Source organism: Oryzias latipes, chromosome 15 (genome assembly GCF_002234675.1).
Source record: "Oryzias latipes chromosome 15, ASM223467v1".
In the NCBI taxonomy this organism is placed as follows: Eukaryota; Metazoa; Chordata; class Actinopteri; order Beloniformes; family Adrianichthyidae; genus Oryzias; species Oryzias latipes.
In genome coordinates this window covers 24,467,605-24,494,593 of record NC_019873.2, presented here as the reverse complement: position 1 = coordinate 24,494,593, position 26,989 = coordinate 24,467,605, and the positions used below count along the sequence as shown (strand labels likewise).

Below are 26,989 nucleotides of genomic sequence, written 5' to 3'. Positions count from 1 at the left end.
CCATTTTTCATTTCTAGTAATCCTACAACCTTTCCGCTTAAAGTGTTGGATAATTAAACTCAAAACAATACATCTCCTGCCTGTTTTTACCAGATGCTTAAAAATACATGCGGATTTCTGTTATCCAGTCCTAAATAAGTTACATTTCCATAATATTCTGGATTTTAGGGAAATTCTGGCTTTCCAGAGCAGTCTAATAACAAACTTGAGTTAGCTCGGAGCTCAGCCGCTCACCTCCTAACAGGAACTAGGAGATGCGCTCACATTATTCAGATTTTAAAATCTTTGCACTGGCTGCCTGTCTTCTACAGAATTGATGTGTAGGGTTCTTTCGTTAGTTTTAAATTTCTTGATAGTCTCAGCCCTCTTTTACTTATAATCCCCCCCAGAACTCCCAGGTGCTGGTTTGCTAACAATTTCCTCTTCAAATACCAAAATGCACGGTGAGGCTGCGTTTTTGTTCCTCATCTGTGGAGTAGTCTCCAGAATGTCCTGGAAGATTCTGCATATTTCAAGATTTGAAAACCTATATTTAATCAACAAATATACAGTCAAAACCATAAATATTTGGTCAGAGACACATTCTTTCTAATTTTGTTTCTGTACATTACCACAGTGAATTTTAAATAAAATGGGTTGAACAAAAAGATTGTATAAAAATGTGGGAAGAAAAAGCATTTTTTAAACACAATCCCTTCATTTCATGAGCTTGTAAGTAATTGGACAATTGACTTCCATGCTATTGCATGGGCAGGTGTGAGCAATTCCCTTGTTAGGTCATTATGAGTGAAGCAGATAAAGGGCCTGGAGTTGATTAGAGGACTCGTGCTTGCATTTTGAAGATTTTGCTGTGAACAGACAACATGCGGTCAAAGGAGCTCTCCATGCAGGTGAAAGGAGCCATCATTAAGCTGAGAAAAAAGAAAAAAAACATGCAGGAAATTGTCACAGTATTAGGAGTGGCAAAATCAACAGTGTGGTACATCCTGAGAAAGAAAGAAAGCACTGGTGAACTCAGCAACGCAAAAAGACCTGGACGTCCACAGAAGACAACAGTGGTGGATGATCGCAGAATCATTTCCATAGTGAAAAGGAACCCATTCACAACAGCCAACCAAGTGAACAACACTCTCCAGGAGGTAGGCGGATCAATATCCAAGTCTACCATAAAAACAAGACTGCATGAAAGTAGATACAGAGGGTACACTGCAAGATGCAAGCCACTCATAAGAATAGGAAGGTTAGATTTGACTTTGCTAAAAAGCCTCTAAAAAAGCCAGCACAGTTGTGGAAAAACATTCTTTGGACAGATGAAACCAAAATCCACCTCTACCAGAATGATGCCAAGAGAAAGGTATGGAGAAGGCGTGGAGAAGCTCATGATCCAAAGCACACTACATCATCAGTAAAACACGGTGGAGGCAGTGTGATGGTCTGGGCTTCACTTTTTGAAGACTAAACTTCAGACAGAAAGGCAAACAAACAGCAACTGAAAGCCGCTGCAGTAAAGGCCTGGCAGAGCATTCAGAAGGAGAAAACCCAGCATCTGGTGATGTCCATGAGTTCAAGACTTCAGGCTGTCATTGCCAACAAAGGGTTTTCAACCCAATACAGTGATCCCTCGCTATAACACGGTTTACTTTTCACAGTTTCGCTACTTCACGGATTTGCATTGTGTATTGCGTTCTGCATTCTGATTGGCTAAAAAGTCACTCCGCTTCTTCTCTACCTGTGCATCAATAACGTTGCGGTTTAATATTTACACGTACGTAAAACAGCTTGCCAAATTTACATTTTGTACGTGCAAATCATCTTGCAATTTTGAGTTTCTCTAAAACCCACAGAAAAAAGAGTGACAACAACTGCCTATCACTATGCTCTTCTCCCGAACAAACACACCTGCACCGCGGGCTTCAAAATAGAAAACACTGCAGAGCGGAGTCAGGATGCAGGGGCCCAGTCTGAAGAGCAGTGAAATACACCTGAGTTGCTATTTGTCTGACTGTACTTTGTATGTTTTTCATAATCATTTTAAATTTTCTCCCGTTCAATCCAATTACTCGGGTCGCGGTGGGCGGGGCTAATCTCCGCAATTTGAAGCCTTCTATTCACATTGATGATTAAAGTTATCATGTGACAGTTTAGTATAGAAGTTATTTGTTGAAAAAAATCGTTTCTAAAGTACCTTTACTGTGGTAATGTACAGAAACTAAATTAGAAAAAATGTGTCTCTGTCCAAATATTTATGGTCCTGACTGTATGTTGATATTTTTAATAAAGCTTTGAATATAAGCAGGAGGTGCTTTGATTTATATATTTTAGTCATTGCCTTATTCATTATTTTATTACACTAACTTGTTTTTGTGTATTTAATTTATGTATTTCCATCTTTTTATGTTTTTTAGCATTTTTATCTATTCATATTAATATATTTTTATCTCCACTGTTACCTTTCCCTGCTTAGATTTTTTTTAATAGACAACAGCATTTCAATTTATTACATTTGATCACTGTTTCTATTTAATCTGTAATAATTTTCTTTTGTATTTTGATATAGTGTGTGTTTGTATTTTATTGTACTTGGGTATGTAAAATTTTGTGTTATTTACATGAAAAGTACTTTTATAAAAAGTTTGATAGATGGATTAACAGAGATTTATACTCTCTAAAGCTTTTTGTCCCATTTTGATGTCTTCTAATTCTGGATAAGGTTATTCTTTCATTTTTTTCCTGTTTTGCATGATCTTGGTTTTTGCCAAGCTTTTTGGGTCTCAGTCAAACTTGATGACCTGAAAGAAGTTTGTTTTTATGATCCCTTCTTTAGAGATCTAGATTTTTTTTTTGAAAAGAAATCAAAAGGCCCTGCACAGTCAGCATGGCAGAACGCTTTGGCGTTGACAAAGTAAAAGAGCGCAAAACTGAACCCTGTGGATAAATAAACAAATGAACACGGAAATAAAGCAGTGAAACAAGGCGTACACATGTGTTGTGAAGCAAGAATCCATCCAAGACCAAAGGCAAAGACAAAAACAGAGGTCAGGATATGAAGCCAGTTGTGAGCAAAAATCAGTACATAAACTCAAAAATCAAGTTCCAAACAGAGCAATAAGTAGAACAAATACTCAGGATAACCTAAATACAAAAGGCTGAACAGAAATCCTGAGAGAGGAACACAAAAAAAATCAAAAGAAATCAAAAATGAAGATAAAGCTAAAAACAAAGAAATCAGTGCAGCGCTGAAGTGACAGATAATCCTGAGCATTTGTGCTTTAAAGCTTTTGTTTACTTAACTATTCACTATATAGGATGTTCGACTTTAGCACAGCAAAAAAAGTTCCATATCCCTGACATTTTTCCCTTGTGCGATGTTTTGTTTTCGTCCCTTTCTGCTCGATTATGCATCCAACTCTGCTTTGCTACAGTGAAAACACTTTTTTTCCCCCCCACCGGTTGTCTTTTACTGGATTTTGTGTTCATTGCTCCCCTTAAAGTCTGTTGTTTACATGGACATGCTGCATCCCAAATGCAATCATGTCTCAACTTACCTGCTTAACACCTGATGAAAAAACGGTGCTGTGCAATCAAAGCACTTACTTAATTTTGGCACTTTAGTGGAGGTGTTGAGAAAGTCAGTTTGCTGAGGTGTCTGGGTGTGTTCAGACCTTCATCTCTGAGTGTATAATTTGCACTGTGGACACCTGCTGCATCTGTTTTGACTTAACTTGATAGTTAACGCCACACACTGAAATCTAACACTTAGTCAAATTTATGAGGAGAGACAGTTTCGCAGTTTTGTTCCAATTTTGCAGAATTTTCCACCTAACTTTCACAATCAAAGTTTGGTTAACTTGGACTAATACAAGTGAGGAGCCAGCAGCATGTCCTTCATCGCTTAATAATACATTAAACTTTATGGCAAATGTAAATTATTTGATCTTTCAGGTTGAATCACAAGAGTACAAACACAGTTTTGCCACGTCAAACTGAAAGATTATCGCAAAACACGAACTGTGACTTGAAGTAAAATTTGAAAAGGTTCTTCATTTGATTTTTCCTCAGCAATTTTAAATCAATACATTAAAAAAACAACTATTTTGTGTTTGTTTATGATGACTATAATTTAACTGTGATGATTTCTTAGCAATAACTATCATATCTTGGGGTCAATGGAGATTTTCTCACAGTGTTATCTGACACAGGCAATCCTGACATTTTCACCGAGCTGTAGCAAAGGTGGCCAGCCAATAATTGTTAAAAAATGGAATTTAAAATTAGATTCAATGGTCTGCACCACCCAAAGTGCAAAAAATGTGAAGAGTGAGAGAAGAGAGTAAGAAGAGAACGCTAGAGGCAGAGACTGGGGATCAAATCCTCTCACACACACACAAAAGATCTTACAATCCTAGAAGGACATGAAATGTAATAGATTGCAAATGTAAACAGAAATAAAAGAGTAATACACCGGCCATTGCCTAGATCAATGGTCATACGTAACACATGACAGACCGAAAATTGTACACAGAGATCAGGGAAAGTTTAAAGAGGAGGTGAAATGGCATTTTGTGCTTTTATCGGTTTCCTCTTGCTTCCTCACATCCAGTCCAAGAAAAGGCAGTCATCTCAGCACTTGTCTCAGATCATAAAACTTGATCGCTCAGAGAACACAGCCATAAATGGAAGCAGCTGTGATGAGAGCATTAGCTCAGGGAAACTGTGTTGTTTAAAGATATTTTAGAAATATACAAGTGAAAACAAAAAAGTGATAAGAGCCAAAATACTATTCTGGAAAACAGATTTAAATTTTAATTGAATCTCTGTAAGCAATGGAAAAGTGGAGGTGATTGTCTTGATATAATACAAACTTTAGACAGTTTTGCTATATGGTGTTTCATGAACAATAAACTTTCGAGAATGACTTTAAAACAGACAGAATTATCTACTAGTGCATATTCTAAGAAATTCAATTTTAAGGTGCTTTTTTCACTGAGTTTCATTATAAACAGTCATAAACATAAAAAACAGTCCAGATGCCTCTAGTTTTACCATGTATTGCAGCAGATGCCTCTCTGAAAACTGCTATAAAGCTTTGCTGAGCCATTACAATTATCTTGATTTATTCTAAGAGCACGGTCTTTTATCCATGATTATGCAGTTTTTTCAAAATTCAAAAATATGTCATTTTCTAGGACATAGTCTCTGCAGGGCGGCACTTGTTCATTAGAAATTTGCATCTGAGTTTTGGATGCTGGTGTGGAGTAACCCCCCCCCCCTCCGTTGTGGAGCAGGGAGCTATTTTTGAGTCGCACAAAGAGGCTCTTTTTGAAATGACGTTTTTTGTCTGCTCCTGTTTTACGACAGTTTGAATTCAAAAAAACTCCGAAATTCAATTTTGAGCTTACTTTTCCTTATATGTGTTCTCCAAAAGAAAGAATGCCACAAGAACACACCAAAAACACTTTTTTCATCAGAGTGGGTCATACAGAGCAAATTGGTTTGTTGTGTTTCCTCAGCAACAATTTGACATCAACGGAGACCCCTGTTGTAGTTCAAGGCCCAAACGTGAATTAGTTCCAACAATGAGATAAGCTCCACTAAGAACTGTAATCAATAAAAGGCATTATAGACTCAAGTTGAATAGCTAAATCTATGAATTTAAGTATTGATTGTTTTACATTCATCTCTGCCCAGATACACTGATACAAAGTGACCTGTTTTGCCCCCTCTTTTATCGACAAACTGACTGAAAGTCCTGGCCTAATGAAATGCCTGTGACTTCATTTGGTTACATGAAAAACCAGTATTGTCTGCCTATCTTTCAAAAATCTATCATCAGCTTATTTGTTTTGTTTTTTCCTCATTTTCATTTCCTTTATTTGAAAAAAAACTGATACAGACAGAAAAATTGTGTTCGTCCTTTTATATTTAGCCGTAGAAATGAAAAATGGTGTACTTTTTTTTTATTAGCAATAAGCCTGAGAAACTAATTTAGTGCTTTGAATTGTATTATTATAGAATATTGCTCTGAGTACACCGTCGGATGGATCTTTTTCAACGTAGTTATTTCATTAGCTTGCTTCTGATGGCACACTATATGACAATTTGCACACAAAAAAGAGCAATCCTATCCAGAAGTTCCCAGCTGTAATGTAAAACACCCAACTATCTGGAACAGGATTATTTACCCCAGTAAGGATTTGATAGAAATGTTTCGTCAAAACTATAAAAAAAAAAAAAACTACTTTTAGCGTCAGAAATGCAGCATCGTTTTATGATAAAATTGAGTAGATGTGAAAGAAAAAAATAATATTTTGAAAAGTTTTTATTTAAAAAGAGCCATTTCAGACCATATACTGGGAGCTTAAAAAAGAAGATAGAGAAAATAACAAGGACAGATCGACTGCACCTATGGATCCTCTTGTAGTCTTTCTAGATTTCTACAACAATGAATCTTTGAAATTGACCTGTTTTTTTAATGACCAGTGTCATATTTTACATAATGATGGTGGCAAGATCATTACTCTAAATTGGCTAAAACCAAAACAACCAACAGTAGCCAAGTGGATACAAAAATGAAAACAAATTTACATGAACTACTACTAAAAATGGATATTCTTTAGAAAAGATGGATGGTAGCGACTACTACTATGTTTGAATAACGTTTTTTTACGTTTTTGAACGAATGTCATCATTCTAAGGCCTTCATTTTGCACATGCACATATGACTATCTGTATACATGGATGTGCAAGCATATGAGTATGTATAGGTATATTTATATATATATGAGTAAAGATGGGTGTGCATGTGGGTGTATATAAATGAGACATATATGGATGCTCTTCTTCTCTGTCTTCAATTCTTTAACTGCTGAAATGTGCCAAATCTCAACACTTGTTTTTGTTTGCCACAGTCATGTTAATTGCCTGTATTTCTGCATTTCAAGGCAATAAGGTTTAAAAAAAAAAAAAAGACGAAGAGCCAATTCCCTGAAAAACATAGAATGAAATACAAACACGAATAAATCCCAGAGTTTTTTCCTTGGATTGCCAGGGACTTCAAACATCCAAACATGCAGATGGAGCCACTTCAAATTGGCGTCTACCAGCCAGTTTCCACATGGTTAAAGCTAGAGTCTACCTATTTGCCTCCCCTGGACGCTACAGAGGACTGTCTGACAGTTGAATGGTTTATGTAGCACGCAGCCAGCCATTTCATCTGGCTCTATCTGTGCGCTCTCAAGCATATAAACACCATCTAGGTGGTCGCTTTTTTTCTAACTTGTCCCTGCAATGTTTGCTTCCTTTTTCCTTGCAGGGGTACGATGATGGATACGGAGGGGAGTATGATGATGAAAGTTATGAAATCTATGATGACAGCTACAACAGTCAAGCAAAGAGGTACCGTCAATGCACACACACACACACACAACTACCATATAAACGTAGAAAAAATTAGTTCTTTACTGTCAAAGACATATTTTAGCATATTAACCCTTTAACCCCGGAGACGTCACCGGCGACACCTGAATAGCACACGCTCTTTGACATACCGTAACTCTTCTACCATTCACATGATCAAAGTGAGTCCGCTGATTCTGATGCTACGTTCACACCGGGCTTGAAATTCAACCAACCACTTCCAATGAAGAGTCTATGTAATTGCATATCTGCATGATCGGGCTTCCACATTTAAAACTCTTGCGTTTATGCGTCACTACACAAGTTTTAAAGTGCAATTTCAGGCTCTTTGTACAAACCTGCGGCCATTGAATGCTCGTTGAAAGTTAAACCTGTTGAGCTTTGAACAATCATAGATTTGGACTTAGTAGTGATGGATAGCGTCCTTTTTCAAAACCAGACATGTGAGACGTTTTCAAGAAAATGCTCAGCAGGCATTCTTGAACACGCTTTTAGCATACGGTGTTCATGCTGGACTGTTGCTACTGGTGCAATGGTAGGGCTGTCAATCTCTGATCAGGAGATCGCAGGTTTGGTTCTGCCTTACCCACCCATGTGTCGAAGTGTCATTGGGCAAGACACTGAACCCCACATTGACTCTGGAGGTTATCGGTTGGCGCCAGTGTTCACCAGGGAGCCGCCATAAGTGTGTGAATGTGTGTGCGAATGGGTGAACGGGAGTGTAACTGTAAAGCACTTTGGTCCTTCAACCAAGGTAGAAAAGCGCTGTACAAGTATTCGCCATTTACCACTTAACTGGTGCATGTCCTCACAATTGGAAGAGGTTTGGTGCGAAATGTCACAGCGATGCAAATCTCGTAAATCTTGCTCCAGGCTTCTTCTTTCACAGTCCCTGATTGGTCAAAAGTCAACTGATGTAACTTTTAACATGCACTAAATGGCTGCGCAATTTGCCGAAAAATTGACCTTAAAACATGGATAGCCAAAATTTTGCATATACGCGCGTTAACATAGACTTTTTATCGGAAGTGTTTCCGAGCCCAGTGTGAACGTAGGATTAAGGAAACACTAAATACAATTTGGTCCATTTCACTTTGTTTGCTTAAACCCTTGTACAGTTCCTCTGAAAATAGAAAAAATATTGCAGAAAAAAACATTTAAGTAGCGATTTGCACAGATAGTATTATTAAATCATAGTGTAAAAACTCTTCAATTGTGATTTTTTTTTAGCTGATGTTTTTTTAAGTATTGCATCTATTATTTATTATTAGAAATAATGTAAACTCAACTCAACTCAACTCAACTTTATTTATAAAGCACTTTAAACAGAACAAGGTTCACCAAAGTGCTGAACAATACAAAAAATAATAAAAGCACATGAAAATATAAAGCATAAAACACATAAAATAAGTCCGGATTCCAACTCAGTTAAAAGCCAAAGTGAAAAAATGTGTTTTAAGAGCAGATTTAAAAATACTGAGTGAGTCTATCTGTCTGAGGTACAGGGGCAATTCGTTCCAGATTTTTGGTCCGAAGACTGAGAAGGCTCGGTCACCTCTCAGTTTTCTCCTGGTCTTCGAGACGACCAGCTGTGTCTGATTTGTTGACCTAAGGGAGCGGGGGGGATTGTACACCTGAATCAGGTCAGACAGATATTTTGGGGCGAGTCCATTGAGACATTTAAAAACAAATAGGAGAATTTTAAAATCAATGCGTAAGCGAACTGGGAGCCAATGAAGAGATGCTAAAATGGGAGTGGCAAAGCTTGTTTGCATTAGTTTTTTGCATCAACACTACACATTCAATATTTAACTTGTGTTTTAACCCTGTCTTCCGTAGCAGTTCAGAGTATTATACCTATGGACTTGGAACCAGTGATGAATCCTACAACAACTATGGTAAGAATAACTGAATTATCAGATAAAAAGTGAATTTTATTAGATGAAGATCACTCACCCAGATATGAGTCACCCTCATTTCCATAAACGTATTTTTTTTGTGCTGCCACTCACTGAAGAGTGTTTTGTACTGTGGGAGCCAAACAACACTGTTAAAACTAAAGCATGGGTGGTTTATATTTTTCAGCTATTTTTACATTCATATTCAATCCCACACATTCTTTTGAGTTGTCCATGAATCAGAGCTGTAAGCTAAAACTATGGCAGCAACCAGCACAACAGTTTTTTGCTAATAATTTCTATGAGAATGTAAAGCAGCATATGATATTTTCTGCGATTAAAAAAAGAGAAAGCATGCTGTTATCGCAGGAAATAAACTTACATTGGAGGCACAGTGTGGGGCTTTGAAAAACATTCTTGTGTGTCTCTGACTGCTGCTCCTGCTAAGAGACAAAGGAAGGAAAAAAAAAAAGAAAGCTGCAGAAACAGCCCACTCTAAGTCTTCCTGACCTGAGGGGGCCCTTCTGCTTGCTTCACTCTTTCTACCTGCCTGACTGTGATCTGCATTTTACCGAAAATATAAATGAGTCAGTGCAATCACATAAAACTAAAACTGTGACTGTTCTGAAAGGTGGAGTGTTTTGCCTGTTGGGTATTTGCCCTAAAAGTTTATTTCAGAGGGCCACTCCTAACCTCATTTTTGAATATATCTTAAAGCTGCAACGGAATCAAAGTATTTTATTTTCATCTCTTTACATTTTTGGTCCTATAAATGCAGCTTTTTCAGAACTACAAAATATATTTAATAAATATGAAAATGTATGAATTATAGATTAGTGTAAAATATATACGTAACCATACAAAATAAATTATTCTAAATTTGTAATATTATTGATTCATTTTCCAGAAATTGCGATTTTTGGTAAGACATTTAGCAAATGAAGTTCACTGTGAAATTAGAAAAAATAACATATATGAAAATCAATATTGGGCATTTAGAGGCTACTTTTGGACATATTGATTTTAAAATAATATCTGTAAATAAAAATATTAAATTAAAATATTTTTCACTTAAAATAATGTATAACATTTAACATTTTGAATCTACAAAATTATAAAATGCTTCTAAAATCTTGAAAGGGTTTCAAAGCAAAATTAAGTATATTACAATCAATACAAAAATTGAGATTTTTCAGATTTTCATTGTACTTTTCTACATTTATAAGTGAAGAATTTGTTTATTTCTTGAAATTATTCATGAAAAATTAACTCATTAGAGCTTTGTAGATTCAACACGCACTGCTCAATATTGAGCTGCCATGTCCCATCCAAGAGTTGAAAAACTGGGTGCTCCTGCTAGTTTGTGCTCTCATTCATTGTCAATGCAATGCTGGGGTGTAGAGCTCCGACCAAACCAAAACCAGGGGGGCAATGATTTGATTTTCTGCTTCATAAACGCTCTCTTATTTGAAGCAGAGCCACGTCTCACACAGCAGAGGTAGCCAACTTCATGTCCTTTTGCTCTAAGGAAGGAGCTGCTGACTCTGATCTCAGTATTGGTTTATTCGTGGACAAAGACATGTGTTATTCCCCTAACTTTTTTCTCTTGCGTGATCAACATTGTTAAATTTCACAGCCAGACATATAAAAGCTCTTTATGTGTTTTTGCAGAGGAGGAATGGACGGTCACCCGAGCCACTCTCAAAGCGCCGACTTTACGTCTGACAAGAGGCTCCTACAGAAAAAATCCCTATGGCAGATACTAAAGGTGCTCCAGAAATGTGAACTACTACTTTACTCATACTTTTTCTAATACTTCATTAAGTCATGTGACATTCATCTTCTGTCCCACTCGTGGCGGCAATGGAAAGACAATAAAGTTATGCTTACAAAGAACAGGAAAGCAACCTGCAATATTCTCAAGTGTTATTTACAGAATTAAGTCTCATTTATGGCATTCAAACATCCTTATCTGGTATTAAAAATGTGTTACCCCCCTCCTCAACAAAAGTAATTTTAATGATTACAGATTGGGTTCCATTTAACATATAGTGCTTTGACTGCTTTGTTTGGATAGTGTGCTCACTCCGAAGAAGAGCTACTTCAGAGGGACTTTGGTATTCATGGTGTGTTTCCCTAAACATTTCCGAGCACGGTTCTCAAAAGTCATGGTGTCAATTATATGACGCCCCATGTCACGAGTAAGCTTCCTCAAAGCAGCTTAGCATAAGCCATAATGCAGACTTAACTGCAAACCACATGAAGCTCAACGTGACAGACCATAGGAGTACGTATATAGTTAGCTCAATAAGGAAAACATCTTTTTTTTCTGCACAAAAGATGCACCCTGGTAATATAAGCAAAAGCCCATTCTCTTTTTCATTTATAGGTGGATGGTAAACTACAAAAAAAGAGTGCAGAATGCTCCCTTCTATAATGGCTGAGTAGAAAAAAATGGCTTCTCTGCCCGCGGCCAGGACAGCCAAGCAATTGGGCTCATGCACGATTTATGGAACCCTATGTGAGAACACTTTTAGCTGTAACATCATATTTTATAGCCTGTACTTTTCTTTCATCCCGCTACCTGAAGCCTGGAAGTGCACAGGTAAAAGATTGAAGATGGTCTGATCACATACCTTTTGTGGGTCTTTGAGACATTTAGTCCGAATGTGATTGAAAGCTAAAGGGGGGGGGGGGCTGATTATGCAGCAGCTACAGCGGCGCTTATACGGCACATACTTTAAACACTTGGCTAATATGCAGCTGTCCTTTACATTCAAACAGTACACATAACATTTCCTTTAATTTTGCAATTCTCTTTGTTGAGTTTTCTGCAAACCTTTTGCTTCCGTCGTGGTTTTTTGTTTGCTAATTCTCAATTATTCTTACAGCAAAACACATTTAAAACCACACAAACTTCCCTTAAAGACCCACTCTGATGAAAATCATGTTTTTAACATATTATTGTGCAATTTTTCTCATGATGAAGGACATTTACTAAGAAAATTAAGATTAAAATGGCATTTCTGTGTATTTCTTTCTTCAAATTGTTGGGAATCAGGAGCAGATGAAAAAATAAACTTGATAAAGATTGTATTTGTTACGTAGAAAACATGCTGGGTGGGCCACAAGCCCCCTTCACCGCTCCATTCCGATACATTCACTTGAAGACGGCCATGTACGTCTTTGTTTTCCTTGTCCCAGCTGGCATCTGGTTCAAAACTGTACGGCTGGATAGCTCCGATGTTTCTTGCCATTTTAGTTGCACCATAAAAGTTAGGTTGGGGTTGTGAAAGAGTGTATACAGATGGGTGACGGGAAGGGGGATGGGGTTGTACCCCCCTTCAGTCCTGCCCAAAACTCAGAGGCAGATTCTTAATGAACTACTGCCACTCTGCAGAAACTATGTCATTAAAAACTACACAGATTTGATGATTTTGGCGAAAATCATCTTTAAAAGACCGCTGGGAACACTTTAAAAGGGTGATTGGTTTTTAAATGCAACAAATATTTCATATTTCAGTTTCCACTCACATGTATGTGTCATCATCATGATCGATAGCACAGTCAAAAAAAGGCCCTCGGTTCTATTGTAACTTTGATAAATGCCAAATGATGTGAAATTGTGATCGTGCAAAAGCCTTTTTTTGTGTTTCCCTGGGTTAAAAGCAGTCACTGGCATTGTTTTGTTATTGAATATAGTGCTTTGTCTTTTGTGTAACTTGTATTTGTACTTGAAGCATTTAATAAAAATAACATAAACCTCAACAGTGTGGAAGACTTTAGTAGCTGTAAATGAAAGGCTAAACTGGTATTTTTCTGTTTTTTGTCCAAAACCTCACTTGCAGGTTACAGTTAACATGTCTCATAAATTTTTTTTTAAAACTTTCCCAAATAAATCAGTTTAAAATTACATTTGTATTCCTTTTTTAATCATCTTTGAACATCCGTTAACTACTTCTAAACTAATAAGCTTCTTTTCTTAATCCATTCTTTCAAGTCTTAATAAACAGACATTGACTCTGACATTGATACGGGGTTTAAAGAGGTAAGAAGCCCTCATGTATTGTCATAATAACCTCCTAAAGGAGGATCTGATATCAGTGCCTGACCTCTGGAAGTATTTCAATGAAAAAAACAAATCTTTTAATTGCTATTTGTAACCTTTCAATGTCTTTTCTAACCTCTTCTTTGCATTTCTGTCATTTAATCTGAGAAAGATGCATTCTCCGTGCTTTAAACACCGAGGCTCAAGTCAATTCCGCCCTTTTGAATTCTCCTTTGTGATTAGCACAGCTCAAGCCTGACTCTGATTAAGAGTGTAGGTCACGGGACTGAAAAGAAGACTTAACTCTAAACAGGTAACCTTAATGGTAATCCTAATTTAATCTCCAAATTCTAACTTCCACTTTAAAAAAAAAAGTAAACCTGCTCGTTTTAACCCCAAAACTAAAGACCCGCTTCACATCTCTAACTAGATTCTTCAGGAATTCAGTTAAACTGTGAAAACATTTTAACCAAAAATGTTCAGCAATCTAAACATCACATTAGTGATCTAAATAAATCAATTTTAAAAGTGAATTCTAATGCATTGAATTGGTTTACTTTTTTCACACTGTTGGAATAATTGTTTTTTGTACATTTTATATTGCATGCAGAATGTTTAGTTGATGGAAATGATGACTATTTTATGACAGTGTTTGTGTTCTTTCCTATAGATGATCAAAGATTTGGTGAGAGCAATAGGGAATAAAGCAGGTGAGTAAAAAAAAAAAAAAAAAAAAAACAAGGATCACATTATTACAGCAAAACATTTTTTGGTCCTTAAAGTGTTTTATATAGAAATTATTCAGATGCTGTCCTGAAACCAGTTTGTTTATATTGAATTGTGCAAAATAGTGGGGTTTCAGTGGATCCGATAACAAAGCACAATGAACAAATAATTACAATTATGAAAAAAAATAACAGTTTGAGTAACAGTGAAGTTCACAATTTTGACCTTTTAAGCACAAAAACATCTCGGAAGATTTGTTTTGACAAATTTGTGTATTATCTGTGGATGAGAACTGCAATGTCTTTAAACTATTTCCTTTCCTTTTATGTGTAAAATTCAATGTGGCAACATTTAGAAAGTTACAAAGAAAAAACATCTTTATAAAAAGGTAACCAAAAAAAGAAGTTGTGAATGTTCAGATTTTATTAAAATTGCGTGTCTTGGTCAATTATAACTTTTTTTTTTTTATATATCTTTAGAAATTATTTTTTTGAGTCATCTGTGTCAATTTGTTCTTTCTTAGAATTTATTTTGTTTAAAATAAATCTAACCATTGCAAATAAATCTTACGTAAAATTCAAACTACTAAAAACTTTGGTTAATGTGAATAACATTTTTTTATTGTAAAACATAAAATGTTTTAAATAATTTGATAATTTAAAAGTAGGGAAATACTTTAATTTTACAGATTTTTGATATTTCAGCATTTTGTCCCATAGCTGAAGCAAACACGCCATCAATACTGAGCTGATGCAGAATCTTTACTGTCTTCTTCTTATAGGAGAACAAAAAACATCACACAAAGGATCAATGACTACCTTCACTCATCAATATGCAAGACACAATCTTGGTATGTGCTCAAAGGTTCCCTCCACAATGCCCTGCAAACACAGGCCCCAGAGAAATATGTCAAAATTCTATAGGTTTTCTTTTTTTTGTCTTCTTTTTCTCAACTTGTTCTGTCCAACAACTGAGCAAACAGATGAGAGCTAAAGGCCTTTAGTGTTGGACAGGTTTTACTATTGCAATAATGGGTTATACGTCTTCTGATAGCCAAGGTGTATATTTGTATAAACCCCTTTTGTTTTTAGTTTTTTAATTATTTATTTATTGCATTTTATGTTTTAAATATGTTTAGATTTTTTAAAATGAGCAAAAAAATCTACCAATGGGGTAGAAAAAAATGTCTTACAGATAATTCTTATTTTAAGAAAATAATTGTAGTCACTAAGCCATTTTTTCTAAAAAAAAAAAAAAAGATTATTTATAAGATTTTTTTTTCCTGAAACAAGGTCTGTTCTCTCTCAACAGCAAAAAAACAAAGAGATTTTTCTCATTCGAGGTTGATTATGTTATGAGAATAATTCTGCTGCAAAGCGCAGAGATTATAAGAAAATGTAACTGAACTTGAAACTATTCCGAGGAGTTGTGTTACTTACTTTTTAGCCAAAAAACTAAAATCTGAACGTCTGTCAGAGATTTTTATGCATTTCTGAAGCCTAATCCAACGGATAGAAGTCAGTTAACACTCAAAAACAAAAGGGATTAAATAAAGACTCACTGCTGTCTCTCATTTACCCCACAAAGAGTACTGACTCATGTTTTTAATTCTTTTAATCAGCCTTCACGTCTCCTTGCTGTTCATTCTCGCCGTGGTTCTTGTCCATCAGGTTGGCCTGGCCTGCAGCCTGAAGCGCTATGAAGCTCAAAAGCTGTTTGCTTTGTTAGATTGCCAAGTTTATCACCTTTGGTGATGTTGTTTATGCAGACTAGACCCTTAATATAATAATATGCACATGAATTAACTTTATTAATTCTCTCTTTGCATACATCTGTCTCTGTGGAGAAGTAACCATAAACTCATTTTATTGTGTGCAGAAATTAAACCACCAACTGTGGGGGGAAAAGACGGAAACGTGACCTGTTGGTGAGGAGGTGATGATGTCTGTTTGGTAATGAGATCTCTATATGTTTATTTTGAACATAAAAAGAAAGCTGAGCACAAAAAGAAATGTATGTATAAAAAAATAGAAAAAAGAAAAGAAAAGTAGCAGGAGTGGTGACCTCCTACGGGAAAACGTGGTCGGTAAGCCACAAAATCTCTCTAATCCTTTCTGAGGTGCAGCCAGTTGAGATAATTAGACTTGCTCGCACCAAACAAATTGGCTGAGGACTGTAACATTTATATTTATGCACCCTAAGCACATTCCTGCACATTATAAAAATTCCCACTGTAAAGTTTGTTGATGAATCTTGAAACTGCCAGGAAAAAACCGCACCAAACACATTTGTTTCCATTTGCCTTAAGAGTGTATTTTCTATAAGTACTGAGTATACCGCTTAATCCTTACTACCTGTAAAACTGAGCTTTAATCTTTAGCTGCTGTGTGTCTATTTTACTGCAAAATGAAAGACTTTGAAATTGCATTAAAATTCTTAGTTTGTCGGTCTCAATTTTATCGTTTTTGATGATGGCTTTGAAGCTTTGCAAGATTTAACAAGAATGAAAAGTGCATGAGAGTAAAAGTAACAAAAGGAGCAAAATTTTGAAGCATCTGATTTTCAACTAAAATATTTTAGCCGCTCAAAGGGGCGAAAAGTTGAATTCCAGTGGGAATCATTCAGGCATTCATTATTTTAACATATTTTTACGAGTTGTCTGAAATAGATTTGCAAAAATCTCCAAGCTCTAAAACTCAAAGAAAGACTTAATCTTAGTGGCAGCATTGAGACAAACTTTTGGCAACACAACAAATAAATACAACTTTTAAAAAAAAAACATAATTAAATTTGAAATTTTGCTGCTCGGGCATAAGAGGAGATGAGTTCCTGCATGATGAGTCACTTTTAAAGTTGGAATAAAATTGCATTAAGCAGAGTTCAGACTGCATGATTTCACAGTTGTCCTGAGATGGAGTTTTACAGTTGCAGTGGGTTCACACTGCATGATTGATTTGCCAAAAAGTCACACACCACAGTGTGGTTTCACATTTTTACAGGATTCTATACTGAAGGGAACCTGGTCATGAATTATTATGGATCGTAACATTTAATTTGGATTTAAATGTAATGCTTTGTTGGATTTCTGCCACTTATTGGATTTCAGACTGCTGGAAGCAAATTACATTACTTTGAATCAGGATATGTTTTATTTTTTCACATCTAACGTAAAACGTACTGACAGCGGCCTTATAATCTTATGTGATGGCGATGGATCGTTTCATGTAAACCTAAACTGAAGAAGAAAAGTAGCCAATATTTTTCTGCAAATTAGCCTAAGACTGGAAGCTCATATCTTCATTTGAAAATAGAGCTTGCACAGCTTGAGCTGACTTACACCTTCTGCAGTCGAGCAACAATACCATCTGCTTCTGGGCTCAGACTTGCTCCATGAGCACAAGACATCTCTAGATGTGCAACAACACTGTGTACTTGCCATTTCTGTCAGCAACTGTGTGAACCAACATGATGGCTTGTACCTCCCATGCTGAGTTTCTTATTTTCACAAATAATCATGCCAATTTGTTCTTAACAAGACAATAAAAGCTCGTTTTGCAAAGGTCTAGGTGAAAACGAAGGGGTCTATTTCTCTCCGTATTCATTTCAAGGACGAGCTGATTGTCTCTGGCTGAGAGCTGCACCTCCACGCGAAACGTCACCCTGGATGTTGGGCGCTTGTTGACAGATTATAACTGGGGGATTCATAAAAAGACAGTTTGGGCATCAAGGGGAATTACTAAACAGCATTTGATGCGCACCCAGCCAAAATCTTCACACTCGTGACTTGAACAGCTACACACCAAGGACACCGGTGTCATTTGTCATTCTAATCAGTATCAATTCAGACAGACGAATACATGCTTTTCCCATGAATGCTACCGCATATTATAATATTGACTGAATGGAGAATCTCGACGTTTGGGGAAATACATTCATTTGGTGCCTTGTCAAGACCTGGATGGGAGAATCAATAATCACATTTTCCTGTCAGGCTGCTGAATATGAAGCTACAGCAAATCCACAGACAATCAGGAAATTGTTATATTAGCCAGATATTAGCTTCTTTAAAAAAAGCTATTTATTTTTTTAATTATATTGGGAAAAAATATATATATTTAACTAGTGCTCTATTCCATCACTCTTTCAGCTGATTACTTTTTTTATGGGCAGAGAAAATCTGTTTTTTTATTCAAAACTAAACAATCCACACACAAAATGACAAGCCACTCTTGTAACAATTTGCTGTCGTGCCTTCAACATAAATTCATTTCTGCTTTCTCCTCCTACAGATATCCAATGGAAAACATTTGCTGCCCAGCTGGTAGACAACAATGTTTAGCTCTGTTTTACATCTGCTGGATATTATTTTACTGTCTTTAAAAGTATAAAATGTCCTTTTCATGCATATTTTGTACATAAAAAGGAGTAAATAAACACTTGATTTGTGAATTTTTTCATCATGTGTTCTGTTTTATTGCAATGTCTGGGGTTTTGGGAAAAGATCAAATTAGTAAATTAAGCCGGTGTCACACAGCCATTACATGCATTTTGGTCTTCAATCATAGGTGTTTCTTGCGTTCGTTATTCGTCAATGTTCGAAGATGTCTGTTCTAGATTTTAGGTGAGTTGAGAATTACGCAGTTTATGTGTATTTTACGTAGTTTACACACAAAATCTTACACAATTGTGCATAATATTTGCGAGATGCGTATGCAAATTTGTGGCTTTCTACGACCGTCCTATGTATATCTAACAGACTTTTCACGCATGCACCACTGATATATGACTTATATATGACATATACGGCGCACACTTCAAGTTAAATCTACGTAATTGACGCAAGACTTTTGGTACAGTTTGGCTGTGTGGCACAGCCTTTAAATAAGCAGAGGTTGCAGCTGGACTCTTGACCAAAAATAATCTGCAAGCCATTTTCTGATTGGTTTTGGGGGCAAAAAAAGGAAAAACATTTATCAGAATGTTTATTTAAATGTAAAATTTTGGTCTCCCACTGTAGACACATGGAAATTTAACAAGGATTTGATAGAAACGTTCATCCTTTCTCATCAATTTTGCTGGGAATAAATTTCTTAAATCCAAACAAAGCATCCACCTCCGATTCTCACATTTGTTGACTTTATTTGAAGCGTGACTCACACAACCGTCTGACAGCATAGCATTCGTCTCCCTGATAATCACCTGATCTAAATATTGGAGATGCAAAAACATCAAAGTGGGTCAGGTTTTAGGCAAATGACTGAAACTGCTCAGCGATGCTGAAGCACTTCATGATTGTAACCCAAACAAAGCAGATCTTCCAGTCACGAGCAAGTACCTGAACAAACCCAGCTCTGTTTAGACAGCTGCTCCATCAGCCAGAGGAGAGAATGTGGGCTTATGAACGCTGCTTTCCAAAAGGGCCTCCTCAAGCACTCCTGCCCTTGAGATAAAACGATGTGCAGTGAGAGTTGCAAATGCATTTTGAATATTTTTATGCTGCCTCTCTGGTTAAAGTGGGGCGGAATCCAAGCCATGTGTGGCTGGAGTTGCTCTCTAAAAACATTAGCTTGTTTCTGCCACAAGCAGGCTATCATGTCTGGTCAAAACAGGCTTTTATTCTGCACAAAGGCACGCCTCAGAACTTCATTAGACTGCTCTCCGTGAGATGATCTGCTCTGTCACGTTGGGTTGCTCTGTTTAAATTGCGCCAAGAATGTGTTTGACTAATGAAGTCACATGGTTAACAAAGTGTCTTCACAGATATAGCGCTAGTGGGGTGCAAAGCATGTCTCGCAAAAAGTAGGTTGCCATTTGTTACAGATTAAACAGCGTTTTAGAACCACAACACCTTTTTGGTGAAGCGTTTTAGTCACGTCTGAAGGAAAACTGAAGCTGCTCTCTGAAGCAAGTCCTTTCTTGAAAGGTATTTTTTCTCTTCTGCAAAGGAGCAGGTAAAAGCAAGTTTATGAACATATTTCATAATATTTGCACTTGGTCTGATGCACCTTTTCTGTCAAAGTTTAAAGGGATTGCAAAAAAAGGAAGAATCCTCACATTTTATTATTTGTCTCAGTAGAGACAAATAAATGGGTTACAGTTTGCAACCCACTTAAAATAAATCTAAATCAGTACGGCATCTGCAAAAAACACAAACAGGTTGGGTGGGATTATATAGGTTTGCTTCTTCCTTCTCCTTTTCAAGCAATAAGTCAAACTCTACTTGACTTTAGTTCATAATTACTATATTTAATTAATCTAATGTTTTTTTATGCATTACTGCAAAAATCTAAATTTTTGATTATGAGTAATTATGCTGTTAAGCATCTTCTTACATTTCGTAGATTCACTAATTTTTCTTTTTTTAATTAATTCATTTCTTTATTTATGAAATGAGTTTGATAAATCTGTGCGACTTCTGTTGTTGTTGTGTTATCTACAATTAATGTTTGGGATACACCAATAAATCAAATTTTAGATGAAAAAATGGTATCGGAGATCCTAAAACAAAAACAAAAAGTTTAACTTTTTGTCTTCTAAGATAATAAAGAACTATTTTTGGAACGATTTTATAAATAGAACGGAAATAGAGTCCCATTAACTCCAGAAAGAATCACTTCCAGTACTTTAGATGTACTTTTTTTATGGCTTCCTTTCTGCCACAGCATCACACCATGACAGCTGAATGCATACGTCCAGCAAAAACGGTGATCTAGCTGTCAACTTTCAGACTCCTGAATGCCCTCCAAATTAGGTTTTGTTTTGCTTCAACTATATTTTTCCTTTAAAAGCACATGAAAGAGCAAATAGTTTTTCAGCTTGAGAGCAAGGTGATCCATCAAAGCAGAACAAAAGCATCAGACCGTTAATTCGAGAGTTGATTGGCGGTCGAGTTCATGTTGAGATTTTTGTGTTTTGGGGACTGCAGTGAGACGAGAGGCTGAAAAGAAATGGCCAAACAAAAGAGACGTCACATTCCCACATGGATAGGCTTTTTTCCACTGAATGACAATTAACAACAAGTGGGCACTCAACACCAACATGCCATTAAAACCAAATACTCATATCAATTCATATTATGGAGGGGGGAAAGTGCTGACAGGCTAAATGTGATGGCTAATCTTTTAGTATTTAAGTGTTATAACTTAACCCACGTTGCAAATGCAATCAAAACAGTTTGGATAAAATGCAACTAAAGATACAAGTTCAAAATCTTTTTTTTTTTTAATATAAAAAAACCTGATACAATGGTTTTTGTTGGTTTTTAGCACGTTTGCCCTTTCTCTTAACGTTTTCAAAGCTTTTGTCATATCTGATCATTACATTTCTAGTAATACTATAATTTTGAAGAGGTGTCCTGTGCAAGACAGTGATTGGACTGCCTGTGGATGTTAGTGTGTTTCTGCTTTATCAGTCAAAATAAAAATAAATGCAGCTGACTGCATTTTTGAGTCAAATAAAAATTACAGACATGGACATTGAACTATTAAACACAAAGAGAAAAGGCATAAAAGGCAGTAAAGGTACATAAAAATAACATTCTTAAAAAGCAGCAAAGTTGCATAAATCACAAGAAAACTCATTCCTCAACAAAAAGATGCATTTTTGCTAAACAAAAAAGTTTAACAGATTATTAGTGAGCACTGCAATGAAAGCAACTTCATGTGTCTGTCAGAGGATATGAATCTGTTTAAAACTTAACAAATAAATAATAAAATCCTATAAATGAGAGACAAACGGGACCGGGAGATCCTCATGTCTGTTGAGATGAGGAATGCAACCACGGCTCACCACTGTCCAGGAATGACTTAAATTATGTGTTCAGTTTCCAGGTGACATGGACCACATCTGGACAGGAGTTGGAGCTTATTTTACACTGACGTTTTTAGGAGGATGAGAGCTCAGCTGTATCTGTGGTTCCGTTCAGCCCTGTCTGACGGAGAACTTCTTATGTTTTCTTATTTTTAAATCAAACTTCATCCACACAGTTTAAAAATTCATGAACTTGCAGGACAGATTACATTCCTGCAGCTTGCTTGGGACCATAAAACAACAGGGGAAAAAGAAGATTGTTTCAGAAGAGCAGGAGAGACAGGAAAATTAAATATTTAAATATCTGGGTGTATCTATATAAATTTAAATATCTAGGTGTTCACCTGAACAACAGACTGGACTGGTCCAACAACACGGATGCTCTGTACAGGAAGGGTCAGAGTCACCTTCACCTGCTGAGGAGACTGAAGTCATTCGGCGTGTGCAGACAGCTGCTGAGGACCTTTTATGACACTGTGGTGGCCTCAGTGGTCCTTTATGGAGTTGTGTGCTGGGCGGGGGGCAGTACAGGCTGAGACATGAGGAGGCTTAACAAACTGGTTAAGACAGCCGGCTTTGTCCTGGGCTGCACACTTGAGTCCATCGAGGAGGTGGCAGACAGGAGGATGTTAGCTAAGCTAACATCCATCATGGATAACCCCTCCCACCCTCTGCACCAAACTGTAGAGGCGCTGACCAGCTCCTTCAGCACAACACTGTTACACCCACAGTGCAAGAAGGAGCGCTGACACAGGTCATTCCTCCCCACAGCCATCAGACTGTACAACACCGAGTTACAGTGACACACCACGGTCCCACAGGGGCTTTTTCATTCAATCATTTCTTTATTTTCTTTTGTTGTAGTTGTTGTTTTTCACATTTCAATTGTTTTTGTTCCTGAACAGTTGTTTGTTTTTGGTGTGAACTTCATTACTTATTTCTGTATTTTGAAGAAGAAAAAAAAGTTGGGTTTTTACATGTTTTTTACAGTTGATCTCGTGTTTTGCAGACCACATGTTTTTTACACTTTTGCAGCTGTATTTTTTTAATATTTAATATTTATTTATTTATTTAATAAGAATCTCATTTTTGATAATAATTTTCATAATATTTTTTAATTATTTAATATGAATATCATTTGTGATGTCCTTTTTTGATTTTATATTATATAGATTATTTCTGAATGTCGTTTTTGCTGCCACAGATAAATGAAATTTCCCTATTGTGGGATTAATAAAGTCATCTATCTATCTAAATATATATATTTTGCTTTTACATTAATTCCTTTGTAGTCAATTAAAAAAAATACTTTTGTTTTACATGAAAACCTTTGAAACATCTACTTACAAGGAAAAAATGTGTAAATCTTCTTCTAAATAAGTAATGCAACAAAAAAAAAATTAAACGCAAAATTCTTTTCTTGTCTTTTCAAAATTCCCTAAATGTTGGGATTGGACTTTGTCAGATTGGCAGTCGGAGGCGTTCTGACGTAAATGGAAAATATTCCACATCTTCACAAAATTGCTCTCTCAGGTACTTTTCACTTTTTTTAATTAACATCTCTTTCATTCCGTTGCTTCCATTTCTCACTGACCTTGATACTGGATGTAAATGGGAGGAAACATCAAGCAGACCTTCAAAATACAAATGATGTTGATACGAAAATAAGCACTGACAAAAGGTCATATTTGCAGGTTTCCAGTAGCAAAAACAGAAACAGAAACAAGCAATGTTGCTGCAGGACAACCCACCATGAAAAATTGCAAAAATGTGACCCATTTGTTGGTGAATGCACCTCCTATTAGTCCTGAAGTTTCTAATCCAAGCCTTTTCCAGATCCAATATTAGTTTTCAGACAGTTATGAGTTCTTCGGAGTTCTCTCCGAGGTGAGAGCTGCTGGAGACTGAAAAGAGAAATGCAAGTGAACAGCGAAAAAATTCCTTCTCCCTGTGGACTGCTAAGGCTGTGAGCCCCAAGATTAAGCAATGCAGCTGTGAGAGAAAAGTGAGATGTCTGCCTCCTCCCCTTCTATGCCCCCCCCCCCCCCCCCAACGTATCATTCTTTAAATGATTTATTCTTTAATAAATGTTCTGCAGCAGGTGTGATTCCATGGAGGAAATACTTTGTCAACTTGAACGGCCCAAAGCTTTGTTAGTTCTTGCGGCGATAAATCTTTAGCTTGTGTGGGAGTAGATGTGATGACGATCAGAAATTGATGCTCTTTACCAAATACTATTTTATTTAGAGGTCTCCTTTGTGTTGCTGTTTGTTATCGAGGGAGAGGTGTGTAAAATAAAAGAGAACTGTGACTTGATGATGAATGAATTAATGCATTTTAACAGCCTTTTATCTCCTCTGGAGCTACCAGGAGGCATGAAGTCAAGCTGGATAACTCTTGTATCTGCCAGTCTGGTGGTGTTTTTTTCTGATGGGAGTCATGAGCTTTGGTCAATTTATTCGTATCAAGAGGAAATTTATGATCTGAATTTGGTTTTTGGTCATGTTCTACCTGTGCAAACGTCTTACTCTGTCAGCTCACGAGGCCACATAAACAGGCCACAATGAATAAAAACCCTCCCCTCCTGCAGCAAAACAGGACAGTCAGCTGGTTGATGATTGTTAGGACTATTATGGATTCCACCTTCCAACCTCTGCTGTAGCATTTCCCTCCATTAATAAGCTTTTTTTTGTCTTTCCATCTCTCCTTTGACGCTTCCCAATCTGCAGCAGATTATTTTAGTTTGTTTGACAGAATCCATTTAACTGTTTTCCCTTTTTTTCCCTCCTCTGGAGCAACAGAAACCATTTCAATCAAAGCAGTGATTCTGAGCCTAAACTGCTGAAGATGAGTCCATATCAGAGAATCATCCCTTCAACTACAGGAAAATGTGGCAAAAGACCATCACCAATCAATCTATACCAACAACCTCCCCAAAAACAAGATTGTGCAGCCGTATTATTCATTATCATTCAGAAAATTTAAGTACCTGAAGATGTTACTTAAAAATGAAGAAGATTGCATATCGTTTTATCTTAAAGTCCCACTTTATAATACCTGTTGTTTTCTAGTACATAATTTCATCAGAGTTCACCATTTTCCGTAAACCATTACAGAGTTTTCTGTTTACGAACTCTCTCACTAACTTACTACCTAACATCACCAGTCCAACAAAAATGGCGAGCAGTGTCAGAGCTATCCAGCCGTACCGTTTGAGCCAGATTCCTCCTCAGACGAGGACAACAAAGACGTACACGGATCTATTATTCTGCAAATGGGTGCATCCGAATGGAGCCAAGCATGTGGTCCACTCTGCATATTTTCTACATCACACATACGCCCTTTTCAAACAGCACTTTTCGCCTGCTCCTCATTCACAACAAGTTGAATAAACAAATACTAAGACACTCAATTTTGAGTTAAATTTTATATATGTATCCTCCATCATGAGAAAAATGCCACGAGAACATGTTAAAAACACAATTTTCACAGAGCGGTTCTTTAAGGGATCAGACTTACTTGCTTTTTGAGTTACTAAATAAAAAATGTGGAGATCAGGAGGTCATTCCTTACAATTTATATAAAAAAAAACAGAACTAAGCAACTGACAAACTTGGCTTAGAGATCAAGTTTTAGAAAACATTTCATGGCCTCCACCAGGACATCTTTGAGAGTTTTAGAAATCTCTGAAATTTGGTCATTGAAAGCTAAAGCAACAAAAACACATAAATAACCCTCTTTCACCATTCCACAGCGCTGATCTGCTACGATTAAGCTGATGAAAAGCAAAGTGCAAGGAAAAGGTGGCACTCACAGAGATCCTTTTTTCATTGAACTTTTTTCATTGAACTACCGGTAATACACAAGAATCTGTAATTGAACTTTAGCAGATTAGGTTGACTCTAAAATCCCAGGCTGCCTCCGATTTATTTATCAGTTTGTCAACTAAATAGACTCAGAATGGCTGCAGAGAACTGCCACTCTGAGTTTATGTCATCCCAGGGCCAAATCCCAAATATGAGGATGCTGTAACCTTGACAACTTGTGTCAAAGTCGGACACACAGATCAGCTTTTTCATTCATAAAAAAAGGGCTTTCAACAGCATTCATGTCACTTTATATTTGAAGCAGAAAACCTTTAAATGAAATCTATACATTTTAAAATATATTTTAATTTCTCAAAGTCTTCACCCACACAGCAAAAACACAAGATAGTATTTTTTGTCTGGTTTTTAGTTTAAATGTTGTTTTGTACTTAATGTAAGGCAAAACTACCTTACCAGTACCTTTTCGGTAAGATGTGAGAACTTGTTTTGAGATCTTGAATATCTTGTTGAATCATTTGATCTTAAAAAACATTTTATTTTAAGTCTTCTTTTACTTTCAGCTTTTCCCTTCAGGGGTCGCCACAGCAAATCAGCTTCCTCCATCTAACTCTGTCCTCTGCATCCTCTACTTTAATCAAATAAACACAAGTGTTTTTCACTACTGATTTATATCTAATTTTACAACTTTATCACAAAATGTGTACATCTAATCTTATTTTGATCAGTCTAGAAATAAGGATTGTTGGACTGCTGTGAATAAAAAATTTATATTTTTTGGGGGAAAATGTAAGTATACCTACTTTAAAGATTTAAAACTTTTTTTTATACAATAGATGGTTATTTTAAGACATATTTTCTAATTATCAGAGCAGTATATCTAATTTATTTTGGTCTTAAAAGAGCAGAACATCACTAGTTATTTTAAGAAGACAAATCTTATAGTTCCACTAATACATTTTTTACTAAAACAAGGAAAAACATTGTTTTCTATGTATTTTTTTTAAAACTTATTTTGAGGACATTTTTTCCAGTGCAAAACGACATACGGTGACGTGTGAATAACTTTACACTCTGGGTGTTGGTTGCACATTGTTGCTCTGGCTACAATGAAGCCCGCCTAGTTCTATTTTTTAACATCCGCCGCACTCAAAGCTTTTGTTCAATATGAAGACCAACATGAAGTGACATCATGGCTGCAGGTGAAACTCAGAGTTTGGGAGCAATGTAAATCACATAAGCAGACACTCGGGCGTCCATCAGGCTAC

At 36.4% G+C, this 26,989-nt stretch overlaps 1 protein-coding gene across 8 annotated transcripts in view; it reads left to right on the top strand.

Moving 5' to 3' along the window:
* Positions 1 to 18,541, top strand: part of khdrbs2 (KH RNA binding domain containing, signal transduction associated 2) — a 72,606-nt gene extending 54,065 nt beyond the window's left edge. The window contains exons 7-13 of one of the 8 annotated variants that reach the window (XM_023963436.1): positions 7,313 to 7,395; positions 9,256 to 9,314; positions 10,986 to 11,082; positions 14,033 to 14,072; positions 14,870 to 14,938; positions 15,967 to 16,015; positions 18,378 to 18,541. In XM_023963436.1, coding sequence (XP_023819204.1) covers positions 7,313 to 7,395; positions 9,256 to 9,314; positions 10,986 to 11,080 — 237 coding nt within the window. In that variant the 3' untranslated portion in view covers positions 11,081 to 11,082; positions 14,033 to 14,072; positions 14,870 to 14,938; positions 15,967 to 16,015; positions 18,378 to 18,541. Of the gene's footprint in view, positions 1 to 7,312; positions 7,396 to 9,255; positions 9,315 to 10,985; positions 11,920 to 14,032; positions 14,077 to 14,869; positions 14,939 to 15,966 lie in introns of those variants that run through there. The other 7 variants (XM_023963434.1, XM_023963433.1, XM_023963435.1 and 4 more) reach the window with 7 other exon arrangements.
* Positions 18,542 to 26,989: the final 8,448 nt, after the last annotated feature.